Source organism: Nematolebias whitei, chromosome 7 (assembly GCF_014905685.2).
Source record: "Nematolebias whitei isolate Nwh7 chromosome 7, NemWhi1, whole genome shotgun sequence".
NCBI lineage: Eukaryota > Metazoa > Chordata > Actinopteri > Cyprinodontiformes > Rivulidae > Nematolebias > Nematolebias whitei.
The window spans coordinates 37,307,991-37,331,510 of NC_056504.1; the positions used below are offsets into that span (position 1 = coordinate 37,307,991).

General features: G+C 39.6%; 2 protein-coding genes across 3 annotated transcripts in view; both read left to right on the forward strand.

Moving 5' to 3' along the window:
• LOC119411874 (nuclear receptor coactivator 5) overlaps positions 1 to 23,520 on the forward strand; it is a 615,997-nt gene that overhangs the window by 445,441 nt on the left and 147,036 nt on the right. The window lies entirely within an intron of this gene.
• slc12a5a (solute carrier family 12 member 5a) overlaps positions 20,556 to 23,520 on the forward strand; it is a 110,084-nt gene continuing 107,119 nt past the window's right edge. Inside the window, exon 1 of the mRNA XM_037678818.1 lies at positions 20,556 to 20,858. Coding sequence (XP_037534746.1) covers positions 20,804 to 20,858 — 55 coding nt within the window. The 5' untranslated portion in view covers positions 20,556 to 20,803. The remainder of the gene's footprint in view (positions 20,859 to 23,520) is intronic.

The following is a 23,520-nucleotide window of genomic DNA, read 5'->3' on the forward strand; positions in this document are numbered from 1 at the left end:
CCTCCATGTCCCCTCTAACCATTTTCATCTTCATCTTTTCTCACTATTACGTCTTGTTGAGTGTTTGGTTTATTTCTTCGTGGTTGTCAGCACTCATTTGTCATTTTCACAGTGTGTTTACAATCTGCTGATCAACATCGTGTCGTAACTTTAGTACGCAGGAGACAAAGTTCTGCTCAGAAAAAAATGCTTTCAATAATTGATGTTATTTTAAGTTTTAAAGTTTAACTAGATGTACTTTGTACTGACTGCTTATCCGCTGCCTAACTGTTGCCTTGACTGCAGCTGTGTATTTTTGGCAGAAATGTCAGTGTGCTGCCGACTAGATTACACGTGCACCGTAGCAGAATGGACAGAAATAGAAACAAAGGTCAATGTGGTATGAAATTTACATCACATTGCTTAACGTTGAAACTGTAATGAGGCGACCTTTCATGGGGAACACACTGTCTGGTGAGGTGTTAAGAGCATAAAATAAATGACTGAAAAAATTAAGGTTTAAAGACTGAATTTCTGCAATATATTTTTACTCAAGCGTGTAAAGCATTTTATAAAAAACGCATTCTAATTTGGTCTAAAGTGAGAAAGTAAATTGTGACTCTGGCAGCCTGTGTTGCAGTTACTCAGTTTCCTTTGTTCTAGTGATAAAACATGTTCTGTTCTCGATTGTTGACCTGTTTCTGGATGTCCCATAAGTTCATACAGCTGCACAGGAATGGAGCAGAAGAGCGATGGTCTTTTTAAAGCTCACCAGCTCTGGATTTTATATCGTGTGGCCTCCTAGGAGACATAATTTGTTACAAACCAGCAGGACATCACACCTGGCTTCTGAATGGTTATAGTAAGTTCAGAAATCTTTATTTAATTTCTATTTGAAGATAATTTTAAGGTATAGATTTACAGATGTATGTATAGTTAACACAGTGCTGTTTGGAATAGATTAATTGTACACATTGTTAAACCATCCATCTACCTATTATCTTTTACCCGCTTCTGGTGGTACCCATGTCCTAGCCATCACTGTGCAAGAGGTGGGAGACACCCTGGACAGGTCTCCAGTCCATCACAGGGACACATAGAGACAAACGAGACAAACAACCATTCACTCTCTCACTCACACCTAGGGACAATTTAGAGTTACCAGTCAGCCTAGCATGCATGTTTTTGGTCTGTGGGAGGAAACTGGAGTACCTGGAGCAAACCCACGCATGCACGGAGAGAACATGTAGACTTCACCCAGAAAGGCCCCCAGCCAGGATTTGAACTGGGGGTAATCTGCTCGCTGAGAAGCAGCAGCTCTACCAGCTGTGCCAACGTGCTGCCCACATGTTAAACCAGAAGCATCAAATGAGATTTTTTTGATTTGTAATTAGTGTTTATCTACCATATTTTCCAGACTTTAAGTCACACTTTTTTTCATAGGTTGGCCAGTCCTGCAACTTATAGTCCGAAGCAACTTATATATGGTTTTGACTGACCCTAACCCCCCTCCCCCCATCTTCCTCCGGAGTTGGCAGAGTTGTTCAGAAGCGACACCGAGGATGATAACTTGCTTGTCAGACTCGTTTGCTTGTTGTTTATTAAGCCTGTTCAGAATCTCAAGTATGTTCTGTGCGATATTGTTATTTCAAATGTCTGTTCTTGCACTTTGTGAAATACACGTCTAAATAAATGCGACTTATACTCTGAAGTGACATATATTTTTTTCCTTTTCATGAGACATTTTTTTGACTGGTGCGACCTATACTCTGGAGCGATGTATAATCTGGCAAATACGGTAATTGTGCCTTCAGCAACTGGTGCTTAGCCCTCCAAATACTAGATAGAAGCACCACCAGTTAAGGTTAAACCAGATCCGTGTGTCAATATGCACATTGAGTTTATGTTGTATTTAAATAATTTACTGCCATAATCAGCATTTCCTTTTATTAAAGATAAAGTTAAATGGTGATTATTAGCAAATCGTAAATGGACGTACCTGATACATGGTTGAAATGTCAAATCATTACATCCATTCCGCAGATGGCATTCTCGCCACACTAAATGATTTCTGTGGTGGAGGAGATTCGATTTTTTTTTTTTTTAATGATTCCCTTGAGACCAATACACTTGGCTGAATTTAATGTTATTTTTAGTTTACAGCGATGTGTAGCCATCTCGTGTTGCACTGTGGTTTTAGCAGCAAAACAAAGGAAAAATATCACAAATATTACCATTACTTGTCTTTTAGTAGCTTTGGTTTTAGATAAAGTGATGTTTTAGGCTAACTGGATCAAGTATACTCCACATGGGATTCTGAAATGTTTTGTAATCTTGAAAAATGTTTTTTTTTTTTGTAAGAAGGCAAGAATAAATCATATTAACCTTTCTTGACCTATGACTACTAAAAGCAAAAAATATATATGATAAATAAAAAACAAACTCCAAAAAAAAAAAAATACGTGTATGAAGTAATAATGTAAAAAAATAAAAAAATAAATAAATGTAAAGTTGTAAGAATGGACATTAGACAACTTTGCATCACAATAACTGGTATATTCAGAATGGGAATCATGACAACCAAGGCTTTAGACTGAACCTTACAGATGTGCGTAATTGACCGGAGATGCATTTAAACTGTATTTTATTGTATTTATGTATATATTCAAATCAGTACTAGCTTCATTTACAGGCTATAAAACCCTTAAAACCCACACACCCTTAAGCCTACAATGACCCTTTTAAAACCTTTCTATTTTAGTACTGAAGGCAGAGCAACGTTACATAACAGAGCTATATTCCCACATAACTCGATATATTTATATTTCATCCTTTTTTTTCCAGAACATTACTTAAAATTATATATATATATATATATATGTTATGTGAGACTGAACCAAATCAGCAGCTGAAGCTTTACTTCATTTGGAGCAAATTACCAAACACACACTTCTAGCTCCAAACCTGATCCTCATCATGTTTTTGTGAGGACTGAACTAAACATCGATTTGTCTTACGCTGGATAAACCGCCCCCTTATCTTCTCAGTCAAGCGTCTCCTTTTCTGACTTAAACAGATGTTCTTTGCTCTAAAGCAGCTTACTGTACAAGAGCAACTGCATAGAAAATATTAATAATAAAAAAGTCTTTAGTGTGCGTCTCCAGGAGAAAGGAGCACCCTGACGTTCTGGACACGATGCACTGCTACTGGAACATTTTGTGACCAAACCACAATTAGGTCATCTCATCAGTGTGATGAACACACGTATGTTTTAGGAATTAAAAATCTGGATATTAAATGCCACAAATGTGGGTCAAGTGTAGTCAAATCAATTTCTGCCACTAAAAGATTTTTTTTTTTTTTTTTTATCAGTTTGACATAACTGTCTCGTTTTCACAGGAACATGTCTGCATTGGCAAGAATCAATGCAGACATGTTCCTGTTTTTAGTTTTCTACATCACCTTATAATCTAGCTGTTTTTTTTGGCTACTTTTTTTTTTTTGCCATCTTATTTTAATTTGTAAAAAAAAAATAAAATCTGTATGCCTCTTTTGTGATTGTCTATTGTTGTCATTGTTGTCCACTGTTGTCATCACTCTGTTAAAATCAGGTCTCTCTTGTAAATGAGTCATCGAGGCTCAATGGGTTTAACCTGTCTAAATAAAGGTTGAAATTCATAAGCTGCAGTTTGTGGACGGCTTTCATACAAATGGAGCCTTGGTGTCCCACTTAGGACCACTGTGGTTTGTTCACCATTTCTGGAAAGCTAGAAGAAATAGTAGGATGTATGGAAATGAGCCCTTCTTTCTTTCTGTTCTCATTCAGGCCAGTGCTCCCCACTCTTACTCTTCATCTTCTCTCACTTCATTTTTCACTCTGTTGCTACATCTCCCATCTCCTTTCTTTGGAAAAAAGAAAACTAGGTCGTATCTTCCTTCCTCCTGCTCCTCCTCCTCAGTGGCATAGGAGAAATAGATAATAAAATAAAAGCATGCTGAAGAAACTTGGGAAGATGGCAATGTGGCCAAACTGGTGGTCAATCTTTTTTACACTCTGACTAAAAGAACTGCAACATACAGTCTAGGCTTGCTCACAGAGCATCCTCACCGTTATTGTGCACCTTTCCTTTGAGTGTCCGTCTGCTGCTTTTCATCTTGCTACATTTTTATCTAACATTCAGGGTGGCTTCAGAGTGGACTCTTTTCTTCTACAGCTCAATAGTTCTGTCAGGTTCACCTTTTTATTGTGGGCAGATGTCAGAATCTCTCCTTTATTGCACACTGATATCCTGCAGTCTTCAACAAGGAATCTTGGCAATTTCTCCTAATAATGACTGAATGTTTTACTTTGAAAACAAACATTCAAGTTCAAGTAAGTTTTATTGTCATTCGCATCAGATGTGGTACATGACATGGAATTAAATTGTGTACACAGGGTCACAGTTACATCCAACAATAGCAAAAATATAAAGTGTAAAAAGAAACAGTAAGTAAGGATCTAAGACATATGTGTCAAACAAGGCCCGAGGGGGCAAATGTGGCCCTCGTTGACATCTTATCTGGCCCCCAAGATGATGTTTTAAATGAAAAATACTTTTATAACTTTTTTTTTTTTTATTAACCTTTGATTATGATGTCAAAAGTGCAAAAGAGAATGTCAAATGAGACCAATCAAACTCTTGTTGAGGAACTTGCAACCAAGACAAGATGTTGGGTATCTAACTTGAGTTAATGTAGATTCTGAAACTGGCCCTTAGTTTGAAAAAGGTTTTAATTTTGGCCCCCTTTTGTAAGTGAGTTTGACACCCCTGAGATATAAATTAAGAAATACGCCAAACACTAATAGTGTAAAACAATACACCAAACAACAGCAGCACGAACATGAAAATGTGTGAGTGGATGAATATGAATGAATACAGCAGCATGAAATAATCAGCAGCATGGATAATCAGCAGAACATATCACCAATCAAAGTGGCATTGCAGTGATTTATTTTTCTTTTTTTTTCACAGTGATAATCCTGGTTAGGAATTTACGAGTCTTCAGGGTAGAAGCTGTTCCTTTTTCTAGAGGTTCTACACTTAATTCTCCACAACCTTCTACTCGATGGTAGCGGGGCAAAAAGTGTGTGTGCTGGGTGAGTGGGGTCCATCATGATACAGGTGGCCTTCTTCCTGCATCTGGAGGTGTAGATATCTGTGAAGTTTGGGAGGCTGACTCCAACAGACTTCTGTGCAGCGTTCACCACTCTCTGCAGAGCTAACACAATGCTAACACAATTCAGGCTAACACAATGAGGTGAACTGCATTTAGCTTATTATATATTGCAGTTCTTATGGCTGATGTTGTTATACAAAAAAAAAAAAAAAAAAAGAATATTGCCCAATAAATGCATATGAAACAAACAAAGAAAATGTTTTTATGTATAAGTCAGTGTAAGTGTTGTCAAAAGAAAAAGAAGACAAGAACATGGAGGGCATGCAAGTTGCATCTTAAGAAGCTGCTTGTTAGAAAAAAAAGTCAGATGATAAGTGATTTTAAATCAAATGCAGGTGTTCTAGAAGAAGCTCCAAACTAACTGAAATGCTGATTTTTTTTTTTTTTCTAGTAGCAGCACTTCTAATTGATCTGTGTACACATGATGTAAAACTGATCAATCAAAAAGGAACAGGTAAATCGAGGATATTTTTTGCAAAATTAAACTTTGTCCACAAGATTATGATTGCATTATTCATTAAACTATATGTGGGTGGCACCGTTGCTCAGTTGGTAGAGCTGTTGCCTCTCAGCAATGAGGTTGTGGGAACGAATCTCGGCCGAGAACCTTTCTGGGTGGAGTTTGCATGTTCTCTCCATGCATGCGTGGGTTTTCTCCAGTTACTCCAGTTTCCTCCCACAAACCAAAAACATGCATGTTAGGCTGATTGTTAACTCTCAATTGTCCCTAGGTGTGAGTGAGAGAGTGAATGGTAGTTTGTCTCGTTTTTCTTGATGTGTCCCTGTGATGGACTGGAGACCTATTCAGGGTGCTCCAAAGTTAGGTCGCGAGGGCAGCAGCTTGAGCACGGAGGCCCAGACATCTCTTTTCACAGTCACCTCTTCCAGCTCTTTTGGGAGGATTCCAAGGTGTTCCCAGGCCAACTGAGAAACATAGTCTCTTCAGCGTGTCCTGGGTCTTCCCCGAGCTCTCCTCCCAGTCGGACATACCCGAAGCACATCCCTAGGGAGGTGCCCAGAGAGCATCTTAGCACAGTGACTGCTGGACATGGGCACCAGCGACCCCCATGACCCAAAATGGAATAAGCGGGTAAAGATAATGGATGGATGGATGGATGTTAAAATTACATCTTCAGATTTTATAAATTAGTTAAAGACTGCTTTATTTGCATGTTGAATATAAATAGAATAAAGAATTGTATTATACAACAATTCTTTATTTTTGTCACTGGTATAACACCAGAAATGTTATTGAAATATTCTATTAAAGCTGACAAATCAGTTCTTGCTAATGAAGCAAACAGTATAAACTAGTAAGACAAAATAAAAAGTTTAATAGAAGTACATCTTAGTAAACACACATCACATTTCAAATTAAAATAAATATATTTTAAAAACATAGAATACATATTTATTGGTATTTCTTGCTTTTGATTTATTTAGATTACATTACAAAACATTGATCAGTTTTGTATTTTTCTTTGAAACTGAAACGTTAAAAGATTTTTCAAAACTCACTCGTCCATCTTTAACATTTTGTACCATGTTTGAACACAAATAGTAGCATTAATGTTTGCATCAAATTATACTGATAACACGAAATTTTTGTAGTATGTATTGTGTTTTTTTATTCATATACTTGCTTTTTTCACTAGTAATTTCCAAAAGTAAAATGATTACGCTATTAGAAAGACAACAATCTAAGCTTGGACAGCATCCTCATCAGATAAACAGAAGCCCAGATGTGTTGTGTCGAAACATGGATGAACAACTTTGATCTCATCCTTCCTGCCGAGGCTACAAGAATCGCCCTCACGTCTTGATGACTGCCTTACAATCAAAGCCCTGTCAGATGCGGCGGCTCATCCCTCAGGACCGCCCCAGCTATTCTCAGATTAATCACTTGACAGGCCCTCTGAGAGCCAACAGCTTCTGCTGGGCCTGCAGGTTTCAACACAACAAATCTCCGACATCTTATATGCAAACGCTGCTACAAACAACAAACAGAAATGTGTGGTTTAATGCTATAGAAATGTCCGCTTAATTTTGGTTAAACCTTATCAAACTGTTTTTAACTAATAAGTAATCGAACACTGAAGTCAAAGTAATGTAGTTATTTGATTTGGGAGAGATTTATAATTACATTTGATTCAAATATCAGATTCCAAATAATGGGTTGGTTTTATTAAAGAAAATGTGCACAGTGGGAGTTAACTTTAGATTTATTTGAGCTATAAAGTAATGGACACTGCTTAATACGTATATCTGACCAGATCATCTATTACGATCAGTTACAATAAATTACTTCCCAGGAGGCCACAGTTCATCCCAAGATGTGCCATTTTTCTAAATCCCAATCGGTTCAACATAATTTCATACACGTACATCTTATTGTGCATGCAGATACAGATGCTCATGTTAGTCGCCAGTCTTGTCTTCAGAGGATATTTGATTGTTTTTCAAGCAAAGTCTGATCAGATTAACAGGTGAGACTGAGAGCAAGACACATCTGAAATCCAATCAAGCCACATTCTCCAGTTTTATCCCAGTGCTTCTGTAATCATGCTTCATGCCAATCATGTCTGCGTTATTGCAGATTTAATTTCTAAAAATGGCTCCGACTGAAAAACAGACTACATTATTTATGACAATGCTGCTTCACTGACATTATACAGTACCATGCATCTGACTAACGTGGACAACTTTTTTCTCACCATATAAAATATGACTGTAAAACAGGTCTATATAAGCCTAGTGGTATTTTTATAAGACAAACATGAGGCTGTTGTAACACTTTCTTTTGTTGGAATCAAACGGTGCCTTTGATGTGCCGACAATAATACTCAGAATTTCTTTATCTGTCAAGCATCTTGACCACAAAAGGCTCAGTGTATTGCAGCATCTAAACATTAATCCCTTTTTCCTCAAGCAAAATGCTTTTTTTTTTAAATTTGATTTCATTCTGGACATGGAGGAAATTCAAAGGTTGATTAGGATTGCTATTCTATTCCATGCCTTGTTACGGCACTGCATTTTAAAAGCTATACAAAAGAACCGACTTTCAGTCCTCTTGAGATTTACCTCTGTAAGTTGTGTCTTTGTCTTCTTCGCTATGGCTCCACTTGAAGTTTAAGCCCTTGTCCACATCTTTTTTTTTTTGTTTTGTCCTGCCAAAACTTGCTGTAAAATGCTGCATGCCCTTGTCAACGTCTGGAGGTGCCTAGACAGACAATAATGATCTGGCAGTAGGCCAACAAACCACAGCGAGTCTAGGCATTGCCACTGATACTGCAGGATGGAACTGGTCGTCCCTGCTTTATGTCATTCTATAAGAAGCAGAGAAGCTTGAGCAGCGTACTATTGTTAATTAAAAATGTATTACAGTGCAAGAATTTGGTACCAAGTAGAAAGGAATTGAGTTGTGAAGTTATATTGCTGCTGAAAGTGGCAGAAAATGTCAATGCCCATGTTCATCCCCCCAGTCCCACCTCAAAAAAAAAAAAATAAATAAATAAATAAATAACTGAAAGAACATTAGCTGTATTATGTAACCATTTGATCCTATTTATGTGTTTGGAAAGCCTTCAGTAAGTTTGCTGGCTCAGGCAGAGAAAGTGTGGAACACATGGTCTCAGCAGACTCTTCTGACAAACGGACACAAAAGCCATTTAAAGTCCCAAGAAGCTTTTCAGGATCCGTAACTCTTACATGAGAAGGTGGGAAATGTGAACGTAGCTTTTGCATCAGGAGAAACTTTAAAAAGTTGCCATGATGTATCAGAAAATAATCTGGCACAGAATTATCAAGATTATTTTATACGAGTTAACTTATATATGTTTTACTTGTGGTTTTATTATAATAGACCACACAAAGGTGGGTTGAGATGGATACAGTGGTGGTTGGATGCATCACACACAACGCCGAGTCCAGCTACAGGCAGGAGGTGGAACACCTGGAGAGCTGGTGCAGGAAAAACAACCTTCACATCAATGTGAAGAAGATGAAGGAGATGGTTGTGGATTTCAGACAAAGCAAACACACCTAAACCCCCACCCCCCGAATATAGGACGATCTGAGGTGGAAGTAGTCTCCAGTTACAAGTACTTGGGTATGCACCTGAATGACAACCTCAGCTGGGGCAACGCAACAACACTACCAGCCTGATCAAGAAAGCTCATCAGAGACTCTACTTCCTCAGGCGACTGAAACGAGCTGGTCTGGGAAGCTCAGTCCCCACCTCCTTCTACAGGTGTGCAGTGGAGAGCTTCCTGTGCTTCAACATGAACGTGTGGCATGGAGGCTGCACAGCTGCAGAAATAAAAGCTCTGCAGAGAGTGGTGAAGGCTGCACAGAAGTCTGTTGGAGGCAGCCTCCCCACCATCACAGACATTTACACCTCCAGATATAGGAAGAGGGCCACCTGCATCATGAAGGACACCACTCACCCAGCACACACACTTTTTGCCCTGCTCCCCTCAGGCAGGAGGTTTTGGAGCATTAAGTGTAGAACCACTAGACTGAGGAACAGCTTCTACCCTGAATCTGTTAGACTCATGAATCCCTAACCAGGAAAATCACTGTAATGCCACTACGATTGGTGATATGCGACTTATCCTTGTTGCTGATTATACATGCTGCTGATTTCTTGCCTTTAAGCTGCTTTATTCATACCCATCTGCTCACAACAGACTCATGTTCAGGCTGCTGTTTAATACACCGTATTATATTGCATTATTAATGTTTAGCGTATATCTTAGATCCTTGTATACTGTTTATTTTTTATACTTTATATTTTTGCTATTTTGGGGCGTTACTGGGACCATGAGTACACAATTTTGTTCCACCTCATGTACCACATGTGATGCGAATGACAATAAAGAACCTTGACCTTGAAAGGTTCCAGTGTTCAAATGTTCTTAGCCTAAGAAGGATGCACAAAAATTAGGATAACTCATTCATTTTCATTTGAGCACTCAGAAAGTAATCATCGGTTGTACACCAGAATACAAACAAATTTAAAATAGCCACCAGAGCTAACTGGCATTATATAGTTATGTTTCACAGTTATTGAGCTAAAATTAGGTGTGGTAGTAGCTGAATGTTATCATAAATGCATTCTCAGCGCTAGCTCGCAACCCAATACTGCATAAGATTGATCATATTAATGTCGAGATTTGATCAAAAATGCAACAACTCTGTCTCTTCTCATCATAAAATGATTTTAGTTCAAATCTCTGGCATAAAAGGCAACAGGCGAAAAACAGTCTTTAAAGGAAACTGGGCTTTTATTTTGAAGTCTTATTACAAAGATGAATGCAATTTTTTTATGTGTCATTACAAATAGGAAAGTAATTGAAAAATTAGGATTATTAGCAAGATTATGATAATACTACTCCAATGAACTTTCAACTCTAGAAAAGTGGAGCAATAGAATAACCAATTCTGATGGAGAACAAGAGTACTTGTTAAAAAATAAAATAGAATTACAGCTTTTTGTGAAAGATGCAATTCTGAAGCAATCTTGTTCAAAAAATATTTATTCCATTTAGTTTTGTTTGTGTGTGTGTGTGTGTGTGTGTGTGTTTGCACATGAACCACATGAACCACATCCTTCCTTTTCATTTTATTCTGTCTTTTTTTCTAATAATAATCCTTTTAATGACGCATTCACTGACGGTCAGCATGGCCTCCACAGAAACATAATTCAGTGCATTTTGTCCCTCATTTGTCATCAATAAAAGTATTGTGCAAGTTTTCTCTTCATTATTAGTAATCACTTGAACAGACCAAACCTAATAAAAGTACTTTTTTTTAAAACATGTTTCCTGTCCATCATCTGCTTAGAGCCTTCAATGTTCATGACATTTAAATCAGTTACCATTTAACCCTTAAACATGTACAATTAGCCACTTGGTTTGAAACAAAATGTCTTCTTCTTTTAAATAATTTGATTAATTTCTTCAAGTACTCTTGAGAAAGACATGACACTGGAACAGAAGTTCACATCTGATTACCAGCTCACATGCATGTAACGAGGCAGGGATAACAAGAACAACTGAAAGAAACTAACTCATATGCGTATACACGTCGATATTAAAACACTCCTACTGTATCTATCAATATCCCATTAGCTTTCTCTCAGACTGTCTTTATCACACTCTGCTAAAAAGGTCACAATCCAGAAGCCTTGCAGTTTCATTACTTTTCACAGCATTGCGTGTTGACTGCATCCCCTCAAGAATACATGTATATGCAGCTTCCTGTCACGCACAAGCACAGAGAGGGTGGTGTGCAAATTTATTTTAGCTGTAAATAAATATGCTGTTGTTTTATTGTATGCAGGTTGTACTTTTCTCCCCACGCTGTGCCCAAAATGTGCATTTGGCCAGTGCATTATTGTTGTACAGGTTTGTGCTAATCCAATAACAGGACTCTGTTATTAGACAAGATACTGATAAGCTGTCATCAAGCCATGCCCATTAAGAAATAAGAGGGCCGTTAGATGCTTCACTGAGTCAGCTGTATGTGCACAGAATAATAGTGAGAGAAAAGTTGGCTCCCAATAATTAGGATGCTTAAAGGGGTGGGGAAAAAAAGAGAAATTGTTCAAATATTTTCCAATTATCACATCAAGTCCTGAATTTATGGCTGAATTCATCATTTTTTTTCTACTCAAAGTGCACAAAAAGTGTTGTCACAGTCTTTGTGTTGGTTAATAAATGTACTGTTGCAGAACATTGAATTCATTAAAAGCACTTTTCAAACTAACCATATTTACTCAGACTTATCTGCTTGAATCTCTGTTTTTTGTAAATCAGGTCTGGAAAAGCTGTCTGAAAGTGTTGACACATTAATCAGTTTGGTGAACGTGCTTGTGTTGAAAAGATGTTTTACAGTAATAATAGTAGTATGACTGAATTTGTGGTCAATGGCTGGACTTCAACCTTTAAGGCAAAGTAATCTATATATGTCAATCTTTATACATGACATTTCACCAGGATAGAAGGTTTTCAATCAGGTATGAAAACCTCAATCAACATCTTCACATGACCACATATTCTCAGTCCCTTTTAGTTTTCCTCATCATTTTTATTATCAGATTTAACAACAACAAAAAAATAATGTTTAATGTGCCCTTTAAATCAATACTTGTTCCAACACACTGAATGTTTTATGATGCTTTCTTTATTTTGATTTTAGTGTTATTGACAGTCATACATGCAGTAGGGGTGGTATCTTCTCATCGTGGTTATTGCATTGTCAGACTCCAATTTAAACTTGTATTCTGATTTGTTCAGGTGGGTCGTCCTGTCATCCCACCTTGCTTAGATAAAACACAAACATGCTATATGTAATCAGTATGCTACACACATTTTTTGGCACACAAAAAACAGAATATTTATCATATATTAGTGTTAATTATGCCCTAAATTATGTTTAAACAAATATTTAGCATGGAGTAGTTAAAATTTTCTTGGCATGCAGCAGATGTCTTTGTTTGATTTTTCACTCAGTACACTTTCAAAATTGATTTTGTAAATGCTAATAAATTCACAGAATTATGAAGGAGCTCTATTTCAAGGTCATGGTTGCCAAACAAGATGTAGCATTGCTCATCAGTGTTAAACAATGAATTACTCAGATTTATAGTTGGCTTGTGTCCAAACTTGTTGCAGAGGTTTGGCAGTCTTTTGGTTAACGTCAGCTTGTTTGGGGTAAAATGAAATTTTCTCTGAGTCAGCCACCTCATATGGGAAATTAATTTGAGAGTCTAAACTTGGTTCATCCAGTTGATGCTTGCTGCTCAATCCTTGACAGAGAAATCATAGTGATTATATTTCCTCACATTAAGGGGGAATGCAGACAGCTGCAGCAAGGAAGCATTAAAACATTGCAGCAGCAGAGTAGGTAGATCAAGGACCAAGGCGGCTTTTTTTTTTTGTTTGTTTCTAGAATTACTTACAAATGTAACACATTTAAAAACACTAATGATCAAATACAGGGTGTTTTGTCAACTCCAGGACTCCTTTTGAGTGTGCTCTTATTAAAAAGATCATAATTGTACCATGTGTTCAGTTTTAATACACTAAAAGCAATACTAAACATAAAATAAAAAACACATTAGTAAAGCACAATAAATAATTTAAAAAAAATACGTAGTACAAGAATAAGTATCACTTTCATCATCAGTTCATAAAAACATCTAATGCTGTAACTTCTGTAAATAACAGTTAAAATAAAGATAGTTTACCTGAGTGAATGGTTTTGTAATTCCCTTGGTTTTTATTTTAAGAAGATTCCTTGTCAAATGCAAACCCTAGGCTCATAAAGTATCTTTAGTGCTTTACGCAATCTCAAGCATATGCAGTTTTTTTTTATTATTATTGTATTTTAAAGAGGCTTTAAAACATCTCTAAATAGTTTACAATGACTTAAAGAAAATGAATGAAGACTCCTGTTTACTTATTATCTATAAGTAATCTTTGTCAACCTGAACACGAGACTTAAACCTGATATGTTGTCAAGAACCAGGTTTGGGCTTAATGCCTCATTGAGCAATGAAAGCTGAAAGAGATCCACTTTTTTTAGACTGACTGTACAGGTCAGAGTTGTGTATATGTTGTGTCATTATAGTAGTGACCCAACTCAGTGTCGATCACACAAACTGCTTTGGTCATCATTTATAAATATTCACCAAAAAAAATAGGAAATGGAAAGGCCTAAGGTAAGACATTATTTTTTTGTAAAGTCACCAATTGAAAAATCCATCCATCCATCCATTATCTTTACCCGTTTATTCCATTTTGGGTCACGGGGGTCGCTGGTGCCCATGTCCAGCAATCACTGTGCGAGGGGCGGGGTACACCCTGGACGGGTCGCAAGTCCATCACAGGGCCACATAGAGACAAACGAGACAAACAACCATTCACTCTCTCACTCACACCTAGGGACAATTTAGAGTTACCAATCAGCCTAACATGCATGTTTTTGGACTGTGGGAGGAAACCCACGCATGCACGGAGAGAACATGCAAACTCCACCCAGAAAGGCCCCTGGACCGGGGTTTGAACCAGGGACCTGCTCGCTGAGAGGCAGCAGCTCTACCAGTTGCGCCACCGTGCTGCCAATTGAAAACAATCTTTAAATATTATTTTTTTATGCTTTGTTGAAAGCTCAGTGTAATGCTGACCAAATTTTTACTCATGTTAACTTTCGGCTTTTCCCTCTTCACAGGTTGCCACAGTGAATCATCCTATTTCATCTCACTCGGTTCTCCGTGTCCTCTGTCCACACTCCATCTACCTCTATGTCCTCTCTTCATCCATATACAGTATCTCCTCTTTGGCCTTCATATTTGTCTTTTCCTGGCAGCTGCATTTCTAACATCGTTCTACCCTTATATCCACTGTCCCTCCTCTGGACATGTCCAAACTCCAAACCTTCTCAGTCTGGCCTCTCTAACATTATCTCCCAGTTGTTCAACCTGTGCTGAACCTCTGATGATCTCATTCCTAATCTTGTCCATCCATGTAACTTTTAAGAAGAACCTCAACATCTTCATTTCTGCCATTTCCAATTCTTTCTCTTGTCTTTTTTGTCAATGACACTGTCTCCAGACCATACAACATAGCTGGTCTCACCACTGTCTTGTAAACTTTTCTTTTGACCTTTACTGACACCCTTTTGTCGAAAATCACTCCTGAAACTTATCTCCAACCACTCCATCCTGCTTGGACTCTCTTTTTCACCTCTTTACCGCAGTACCCATTTTCCTGGACAGTTCACCCCAAGTACTTGAAGTCCTGCACCTTTGTGACCTCTGCTCCTTGTAGCTTCACTGTTCCACCTGCCCCCCTCTCATTCACACACATGCACTCTGTCTAATTACTGCTGACTTTCATTCCTCTTATTTAAAGTGCATAACCACCTCTCTTAAGTTCTCTTCCATCTGTTCCCTGTTCTTACCACATATCACAATGTGATCTGCAAACATCATAATCCACAGGGATTCCTGCCAGACATCATCTTTTAGTCAGTCCACCACCAGAGTGCTGCAGAGCTGAACATTGATGCAGTCCGACCTCCACCATGAAACTGTCACTCCTACAGCACATTGCCACTGTACCACTGTCCTTGTACATGTCCTGTACCAGTCTAACATACTTCTCTGCAACTCTAGAGTCCCTCATGCAATACTACACCACCTTCCTTGGAACCCTGTCATATACTTTTCTAAATCCGCAAAGACACAATGATGTTCCCTTTGGAGCACAAGTTAGAAGTCATCAGGACTCTGTATCACAGAGCAGACAGCATCCCCACTAACTCGGGAGCCAGGCAGAAGGAGAAATCCTAAACAAAACAGGCTCTAGAGCAATGTGGATATCCTAACCGGGCCTTCCTGAAAGCAGAGAAGAAACCCAAACAGGACTCCAGTCAGCCATCAGGTGAAAAGGAGGAACCCAGACCCAGACCAGTGGTCATTCCGTATGTTGAGGGAGTATCAGAGAAACTGAGACGTTTATTTTCTAAACATAATGTCCCAGTGGCTTTTAAACCCCAAAATACATTACGGCAAAGATTGGTTCATCCCAAAGATCCAGTCCCCCGGCACAAACAGAGTAATATTGTGTATGCTGTTCAGTGTCAGGAGGGCTGTGATCAGTCTTACATCGGTGAAACTAAACAGCCACTGGCCAAAAGGATGGCCCAGCACAGAAGATCAACATCATCAGGCCAGGATTCTGCGGTCTACACTCATCTCCAGGCCAGCAGTCACTCTTTCAAGGATGAAGATGTTCACATCCTGGACAGAGAGGAACAATGGTTTGAGAGAGGAGTAAAGGAGGCCATCTTTGTGAAAAGAAATCGTCCATCATTAAACAGGGGTGGAGGCCTCCGGGTTCAACCGTCCCCCTCTTACAATGCTGTGATTGCTAGTATCACTCAGCCCTCTGTGAATAGTAAACAGCCATCAGTGTGCTAATGATCCATTGTTAGGCTGATGGTCCTTCTTGAGCATGTGATCAGCTGGTTTTGGTTGTCAGCAGCAAACTGGTTGATCCACTCTGAGAAGGTGCTATTTAAGAGACTGAGCTGAAAACAGCACCTCAGACTGAGGAAGTCTCTTGGATGAGAGACGAAACGTTTCTATATTTTTTTGCTTTGTTTTGTTTTTTGGTTTTTTTTGAATGTCCAGAGGACCAGATTGAACTTTTTTGGATTTTTCTACCTGGATTATTGAGCATGCATCAGGACACAATGATGTTCTTTCTGACTTTATCTGTACTTCTCCATCAATATCCTCAAACACAAATATGGCATTTGTATTGCTCTTCTTGGCTTGATACAATATTTCTGCTCACAAATTGTCACCTCTCTTATAAGTCTAGCTTCCACAATTCTCTCCAAGATCTTCATTATGTGATTCATCAGCTTAATTTCCCTGTAGCTGCTATAACTCTACAAAGTACATTACTCTTCTACTTCAAAATGGGCACCAGAAAACTTCTCCTCCATTCCTATGGCATTTTCTCACTCAAACATGCCATTGAGTATTTGAGTCAAAACCCATCTCTCCTAGACATTTCCAAACCTGCACTGGTATGCCATCAGGTCCTACGGCCTTAACCTTCTTCATTCTTTTCAGATCTTTCCAAGTTTCACCCTCACTAATCTTCCCCACTTCCTGGTCTACAGTTTGTATGATCTCTACTCTTCTGTCCCATTCAGTCACATTTATTAGCTCCTGAAAATACTCCTTGCACTTTCCTATCACAGTCTCCTCACTTGTTAGAACATTACCATTCCTATACTTAACAAGCCTAATCTGCTGTACATCATTTCCAGCCTGATCCCTCTGTCTCACTAATCGGTACAAGTCCTTCTCTCCCTCTTTAGTGTCCAACCTCCCATACACCTCATCATACACCTTCTGCTTTGCCTTAGCTACCTCTCTCTTTGCTCTAAATTCCATCTCCTTATATTCCTGTCTCCTCTCTGCAGTCCTCTCATGTCATATTTCTTCTTGGCTACCCTCTTTCTTTGAACGGCATCCTGTACTTCACTATTCCACCACCAGGTTTCCTTATCATCCATTCTCTGTCCAGATGACAAACCAAGTACCTTCCTACCTGTCTCTCTAATTACAGTTGCTGTAGTAGCCCGGTCGTCTGGAGCACTTTCCAACCACCCAGAGCCTTTAACAATTCCTCTCTCAACTCCTCACAACATTCTTCCTTTCTCAGCTTCCACCTCTTGGTCTTCTCTGATTTTACTCATTTTCTTTTCTTCACAACAATCATTCTACACATAACCATCAAATGTTGTATGGCCATGCTCTTCCCTGCCATAACCTTACAGTTCCCAGTCCCCTTCAGGCTTCCTCTTCTACACAGAATATAGTCTACCTGTGTACTCCTTTCTCCACTCTATGTACCTCCTTCTTTTGGAAATATGTGTTGACTACAGCCATTTCCATTCTCTTGGTAAAATCCACCACATTTGTCCTTCCTGTTTTTTTTTCCTTGACACCAAACCTACCTATCACTTCCTCACCCCCTCCATTTCCTTCACCAACATGTTCATTCAGGTCTGCTTCAATCACCACACTCTCCTCCCTGGGAATACTCTATCACTTCATCCATATCCTTCCAAAATGTATCTTTCTCATCTATATCACATCCAACCTGTGAAGCATAACTGCTGTCAACATTTAGCATCAGACCTTCTACTTCTAATTTCAGACAAATCATCGTATCCAACACTATTTTCACCTCTACTACATTCTTTGCCAACTCCTCCTTTAGGACCACCCCTAATCTGTTTCGCTTTCTATCCACACCATGGTAAAAAACAAAAAGTTTAAACCCTGCTCCAATGCTGTGAGCCTTGTGACCCTTCCAGTTGGTCTCTTGGGGTGCATTCACACCAGCCCTGTTTAGTCCGCTTTAATCAAACTCTAGCTTGTTTTCCTAGGAAGTCCGGTTCATTTGGGGAGGTGTGAACGCGACATCAAACTCTGTCACGGAACAAAAAGGTGAACACTGGCCCGGGCTAAAAACTAGGTCTCTTGTAGAAGAGAACTCCAGCGCGGTTCGAGTACAGTGTGAATGCAACCAAACCAGTCCTCGCTCCACAAGCAAGAAGTGAAGTACAGCGCAGGGCAAACAAACATTCATTTATCTTACCTTATATGGAGCTGTCAGCTGCCTTGTGTGAAAAACAATATTCTCCGTGGTCTTCTGCCTCATCTTCTGCTCATAATGAGTCCATTTTTGAAAAATGACAAAATATAACTCCTAAAACTGCTAAAACTTGATGCCACTCTGTTTTTGTTTTTATTTCCAGAAGAAGAAGAAGTGTCTTCAGAGGTTTTTGTGTAATTTCTTTCAGTAGTTCTTGGTGCAGCACCACCACAGGCGAGTGGGGGAACAGGTTGGTTCAACAGGTTGGCTCGACTACACAGTGCAGTGTGACTGCAAATGCACCAGCTCAAATGTAAACAAAATGTTATGAATATTGGTCCCCAACCGAACAGAGTCTACCGGACTATCAGGTGTGAAAACAAACTTAGACTCATTAAACATCTACCTTCCTTCTTTGCATCATGTCAGCCAGCTCTCTACCATTGCCTGTCATTGTCCCCACATTTAGATATTCCTCCCTCAGTCCTACATTCTTGTTTTTCCTCTTCCCCCTCTGTCTTCGGACACGTTTCCGTCCTGGTGGTCTTCGACTAGCAGAAGCACATTTTCTACTGACACCCTGTTTGTCAGCTGCACCGGTGACAGTTGTTAATCCAGGCCTTGACCTGTCTGGCATGATGTCATTTAAATTAACTTGTATATCCGTGTTGGCATAAGTGTTTTACATTGGATGGCCTTCCTGACACAACCCTCACCATTTACTCAGGCTTGGGGCCAGCAAAAGAGGTACACTGGCTTTTGCTCCCTAGTGGCTGGCTACTTTTGTTGCTGATTTTTTTTTTTATTTGGCTGTTCTCTTCTGAAGAGGTTGCCACAGCGAGCTATCCTGCATGAAAGATTTGGCAATTGTTTTACACTGGATGCCCTTCTCATTGCAGCCTGGGCTCAAACCTGCAGCCTTAGGAATAGAGGACCATGGCACTGACCACTGACCTACCACAACATTTTGTTGTTGTTATAAATTATTGTGATATTTTATAACAACCAACCAAAAAGAACATGCAAGTCAATGTAGAAATATATCATATCTTCAAGATGCTGGTTCTTTTTTGAGCTAACTGTCTTGACATAACCAGTTTAGTTTGAGACACTGAGAATCAATTTATTCACAGGAGCCAAGTCCGTTGTTTTGTTTTTCTCACATATTTTTGTTGCTTTCTACACTTGGTGCTAACATGACTAAAAACACGATTAATTGCTTACATTTTTCTAGCAAGGAGTCAACAACTAGAACAAACAGAACAACACACATGTGCAGTGTCTTCATGCTGCACCCATTTTTTTTTTTGTTCATGGAACACGGTGTACTAGATCAAAATGAATCTACATATATCAAAATGAGGCTGTTCTAATGACATCGAGGCTATAACGCTGTGTTGTCACCATATCGCTGGCACGTCTTCTCAGCTGGACCCAAACATCTTTATGCTGTAAATGTGGATGATGTAAGATAAAGATGTCTTGTGAAACCAGTTGCTGAAACCTCATTGCTGAGGCTGACTCTGTCTGTACCTAAAGTGTATGTGCATATCTGAGCACACTGCCGTCCACGTTTAACATAACCGCATACAGATGATGTTGATATGGCTTATTTATTCTCGCAGGAAACAGAAGGTATATTTGCATCTGACATTAAAGAAGGGAGTGAATGCAGCTGGCTATTACAAAGAAGACGGCAAAAAAAGCCGATGCACAGAGCACATCTATAGACATCAGAGCGATGAGGCTATTGCTTGCTCACTTTTCAAACCTCAAATCTGCTTTTCCTCTTTGTCTGGCATCTCTTTGCAAATATAGAAAGGCATTGAGGAAGGGCAGAAAAGGTTGTAGAGGAAATCGCACTGCCGCTTGAATAAGCAATCATTTCGGCAGCTACAATAACTGAGCTCATCATCTGAGCAGAAGAAAGTGAGTCTTTTTATAGTGGGTAAGATTGAAATCAGGAGAAAGAAAGGCAGGAAAAAGGACTTAGAAAAGGAAATTGGGAAAAAGGGTGAGCAAGTGTGCAAATTTGAAGCGTTCCATCATCCTCCAAACTCCTGCAGCCTTCCTCTTCCCTCCTCCCCTTCCTCTTCCTCTTCCTCCTCCTCCTCCTCCTGAAGAGAGAGAGCAACAGTGAGAGTCACGCTTGCAACCTCGAGAAGAGACGTCAAAAGGAGGATCTACGGAGGGGGGGGACATAAAAAAATCCTCTCTCTTCTGCTGCCTCTTTTCGTTGTATCCTACAGGCAGCAAGGAGCAGAGAGGAGTGAGGAGGATCCTGCTGGCATTTTTTTCCCTGTGCTGCTTCCCTGCAATTTGCGGCTCTATCATAGTGCGTGGAGCGCAGGGAGAGCCGCTGAGAGCTCGAGCGGTGACATCGCTCCGCAGAAGAAGAAGAGTACCGAAGATCAGCCAGGATGCTTAACAACCTGACAGACACAGAAGAGGGGGACGGGGGAGCGCAAAGCCAGGGTGAGTGATGGGATGGGTCATGTGGTCACTTGAACAAATCAGAAGATTTGCATAAATCAAGACGTTCATATGATGATGTATGACATGCAGGGAGAGCACTGCTCTGCCGACGCAACAGCATGAAAGGAGAGTGTAAAGATGTTGCACACAAAAAAATGAGCAAGAAGTAGATTTACATGCACAACCTGATTGGACTTAAGAGTGCTGGTGTGCATGTGAACGTGAATTGTACATTGGTTGGCCTGCTTGCCTCAGCTGCTACTGCTCTTACTGCAAGGCTGTTGTGACAGGAATAGTAATGTGCTCACTCCAAACGATGGATTTTGAGCATAAGGGCATTACAGTTTTGTCCAGCACATGGACAACACACTCACTATTACACACATAAATACACACACACACACACATACACAAACCGTATAAAGCATTAAATTGCTCAGCCACCCGATAGATTGCTCATTCTCCATAGCAGCATAAATATTCCCTCTACATATGGGAATCATTGGACAGACTGTATGGGCATTTACACATGCACACACAAACAGATACACACACACACACACAACCGCTCACAAATACTGACACTGAGCGACCACTGCTGCTAATCCCATCGTCCCCAGCTGTCAAAATCAGCCCTGCATCCAACCCCCTTTACTCGATCTCTTGGTCTCTGCAGGCTTTCAGAAAATAACCTGTAGGCTGATTGTTTGCGTGGATAACTGGGTTGTGATGACACCAGCACACACTTCTCAGGCCCTGGAGAACATTAAACTTTTTTTTGTGACAAACCCTGCACATTTAATGCAGGTCTGCTGCATTAAATCATAAATGCAGCATAATTGATAACTGAAGCGTGACTACAGTTTCTCTATCAATGCCTCCTTCATAGTGCGAATAACGCTGCAGTCGAGGGTGTAGAAGTGTCAAAGCAACAGCTTCTCTATATGCTATCTGCTGCATGTAAAAGATTGTTGTATGTGTGTCCATATCCTTTTTTAAGCTTATTTTGGCTTCTCTTAAAACTGATGTTAGCTGCAGTTTTCATTTTATTATTTTTTCTCTTTTTTCTGCATAAATCTCCCTGCTGTTGTCAGGCCAAAGCTCCAAAAAGTGCACGAAAAGACAGGTTGCAGAAGAGAGAGCAGTCACTTCTTCCACTTGCTGCTGCTTCTTCTACCTGTGAGGGTTTTATGATAAAAATAGACCAGCACTGAAAACATGAATATTTAACTTAATGCGGGTGTCTCTTTTTCATGTAAAAGGGAATTACGGTAATGCACTAATACCTATTGAGTGTTAGGTTTGGAAACATCAAGACCCAGTTACCAAACTTCACATAGAACTATGGAGCAGAAATCAAATATTCTAAGCAGTGCTGTGCTTTTGTGTTTCTTTGTCTAACACAACTGAATTTTTGGGGTTTATTTTTGTGTAAGCCTCCAGGTGTGCAAAGTGGCATTTTGATGCAGACATGCATGCTCATTTTAAACTCTATGTGTATGTGTGGGTGTGTGTGTGTGCGCACGTGCATGTGTGTGCATGCATGCACGCACATTTGTAGCTCACCACCTCTGCAGCTATATATAGATGTCAGAAAGTCTCATTTGTTAACCTGTCCCTTTGAATTTCAGTCTGGTCTGTTGCATTAGTATAACTTGTGTGTACACGCACGTTCTTGCATTTCTGTCTTGTGGGGACTTTGCATTGACTTCCATTCATTTCTAAATCCTAACCCTAATCCTTACCCTAAACCTAACTATTATCAGTTCATGCCTAACCCTAACCGCAATTCGCACCATAGTCCTAAACTTACACCAACCCCCCAAACGATACTTATCCTAATGGGGAACAGGCTTTGGTCCCCATAAGGAGCAGTTGGTCCCCACAATGTAACCTGAAACAGAAATGCATGCACCCACACACACACACACGCAGTCACACACACACACTGACGCACACACTTTCATCCCTCTCAACTGAATCACAGCTCTGCTAAGCAAGCTGTGCAACAACCTGAATAACTGTTTAGTCATCAGCAGTATGCAGGGCAGCTTCAGTAATGTCAGACGTTGTCGCTGTCCGCTGCTCCGCGGTGCTGAAAGCTAATTCCCTACCCCCACCAGCTCAAAGGGCTACCCAGTGCTGTCCAAGGTACTGATTTACTGCCTTCATTACAGGGCTGGAAAACAGCCTGGAAGAGCTGCATTCTGTACATGTGGAATTGTTTCTGTTTGCAGGAGTTTTTTTTCTGTATACTTTATAAGCATGTAAAGATAAAAGGGAAAACTTGGAAGATAAAAAGGTCATAAGGGCACTAAAAGAAGCGTTCGGTAAACCGTGGCCAGGTTTGTATAGTCATGCGATGGCAAATTGCTGTTCTATTCTGGTGTTAATAAGCTTCAGACTTTTTCTCTATGAAGCTGTTGAAGAAATTGCACCTAAAGTAAAACAGTCAGTAGCTGAAAGAGATTAATTGGTTTTTATTAGGGTTTTTCTTTTTTGTGAAGGTAAGGAAGATGAACTGTTACTGTCTGAAATATTTAATGGTAGAAATGGAAAAGTATGGACAGGAGACAAATGGTGCCATTGAAGGCAGGTGTTGAACAACACTGTAGCTTGTCATGTATGGTGTTTATGAATGATATATATATATATATATATA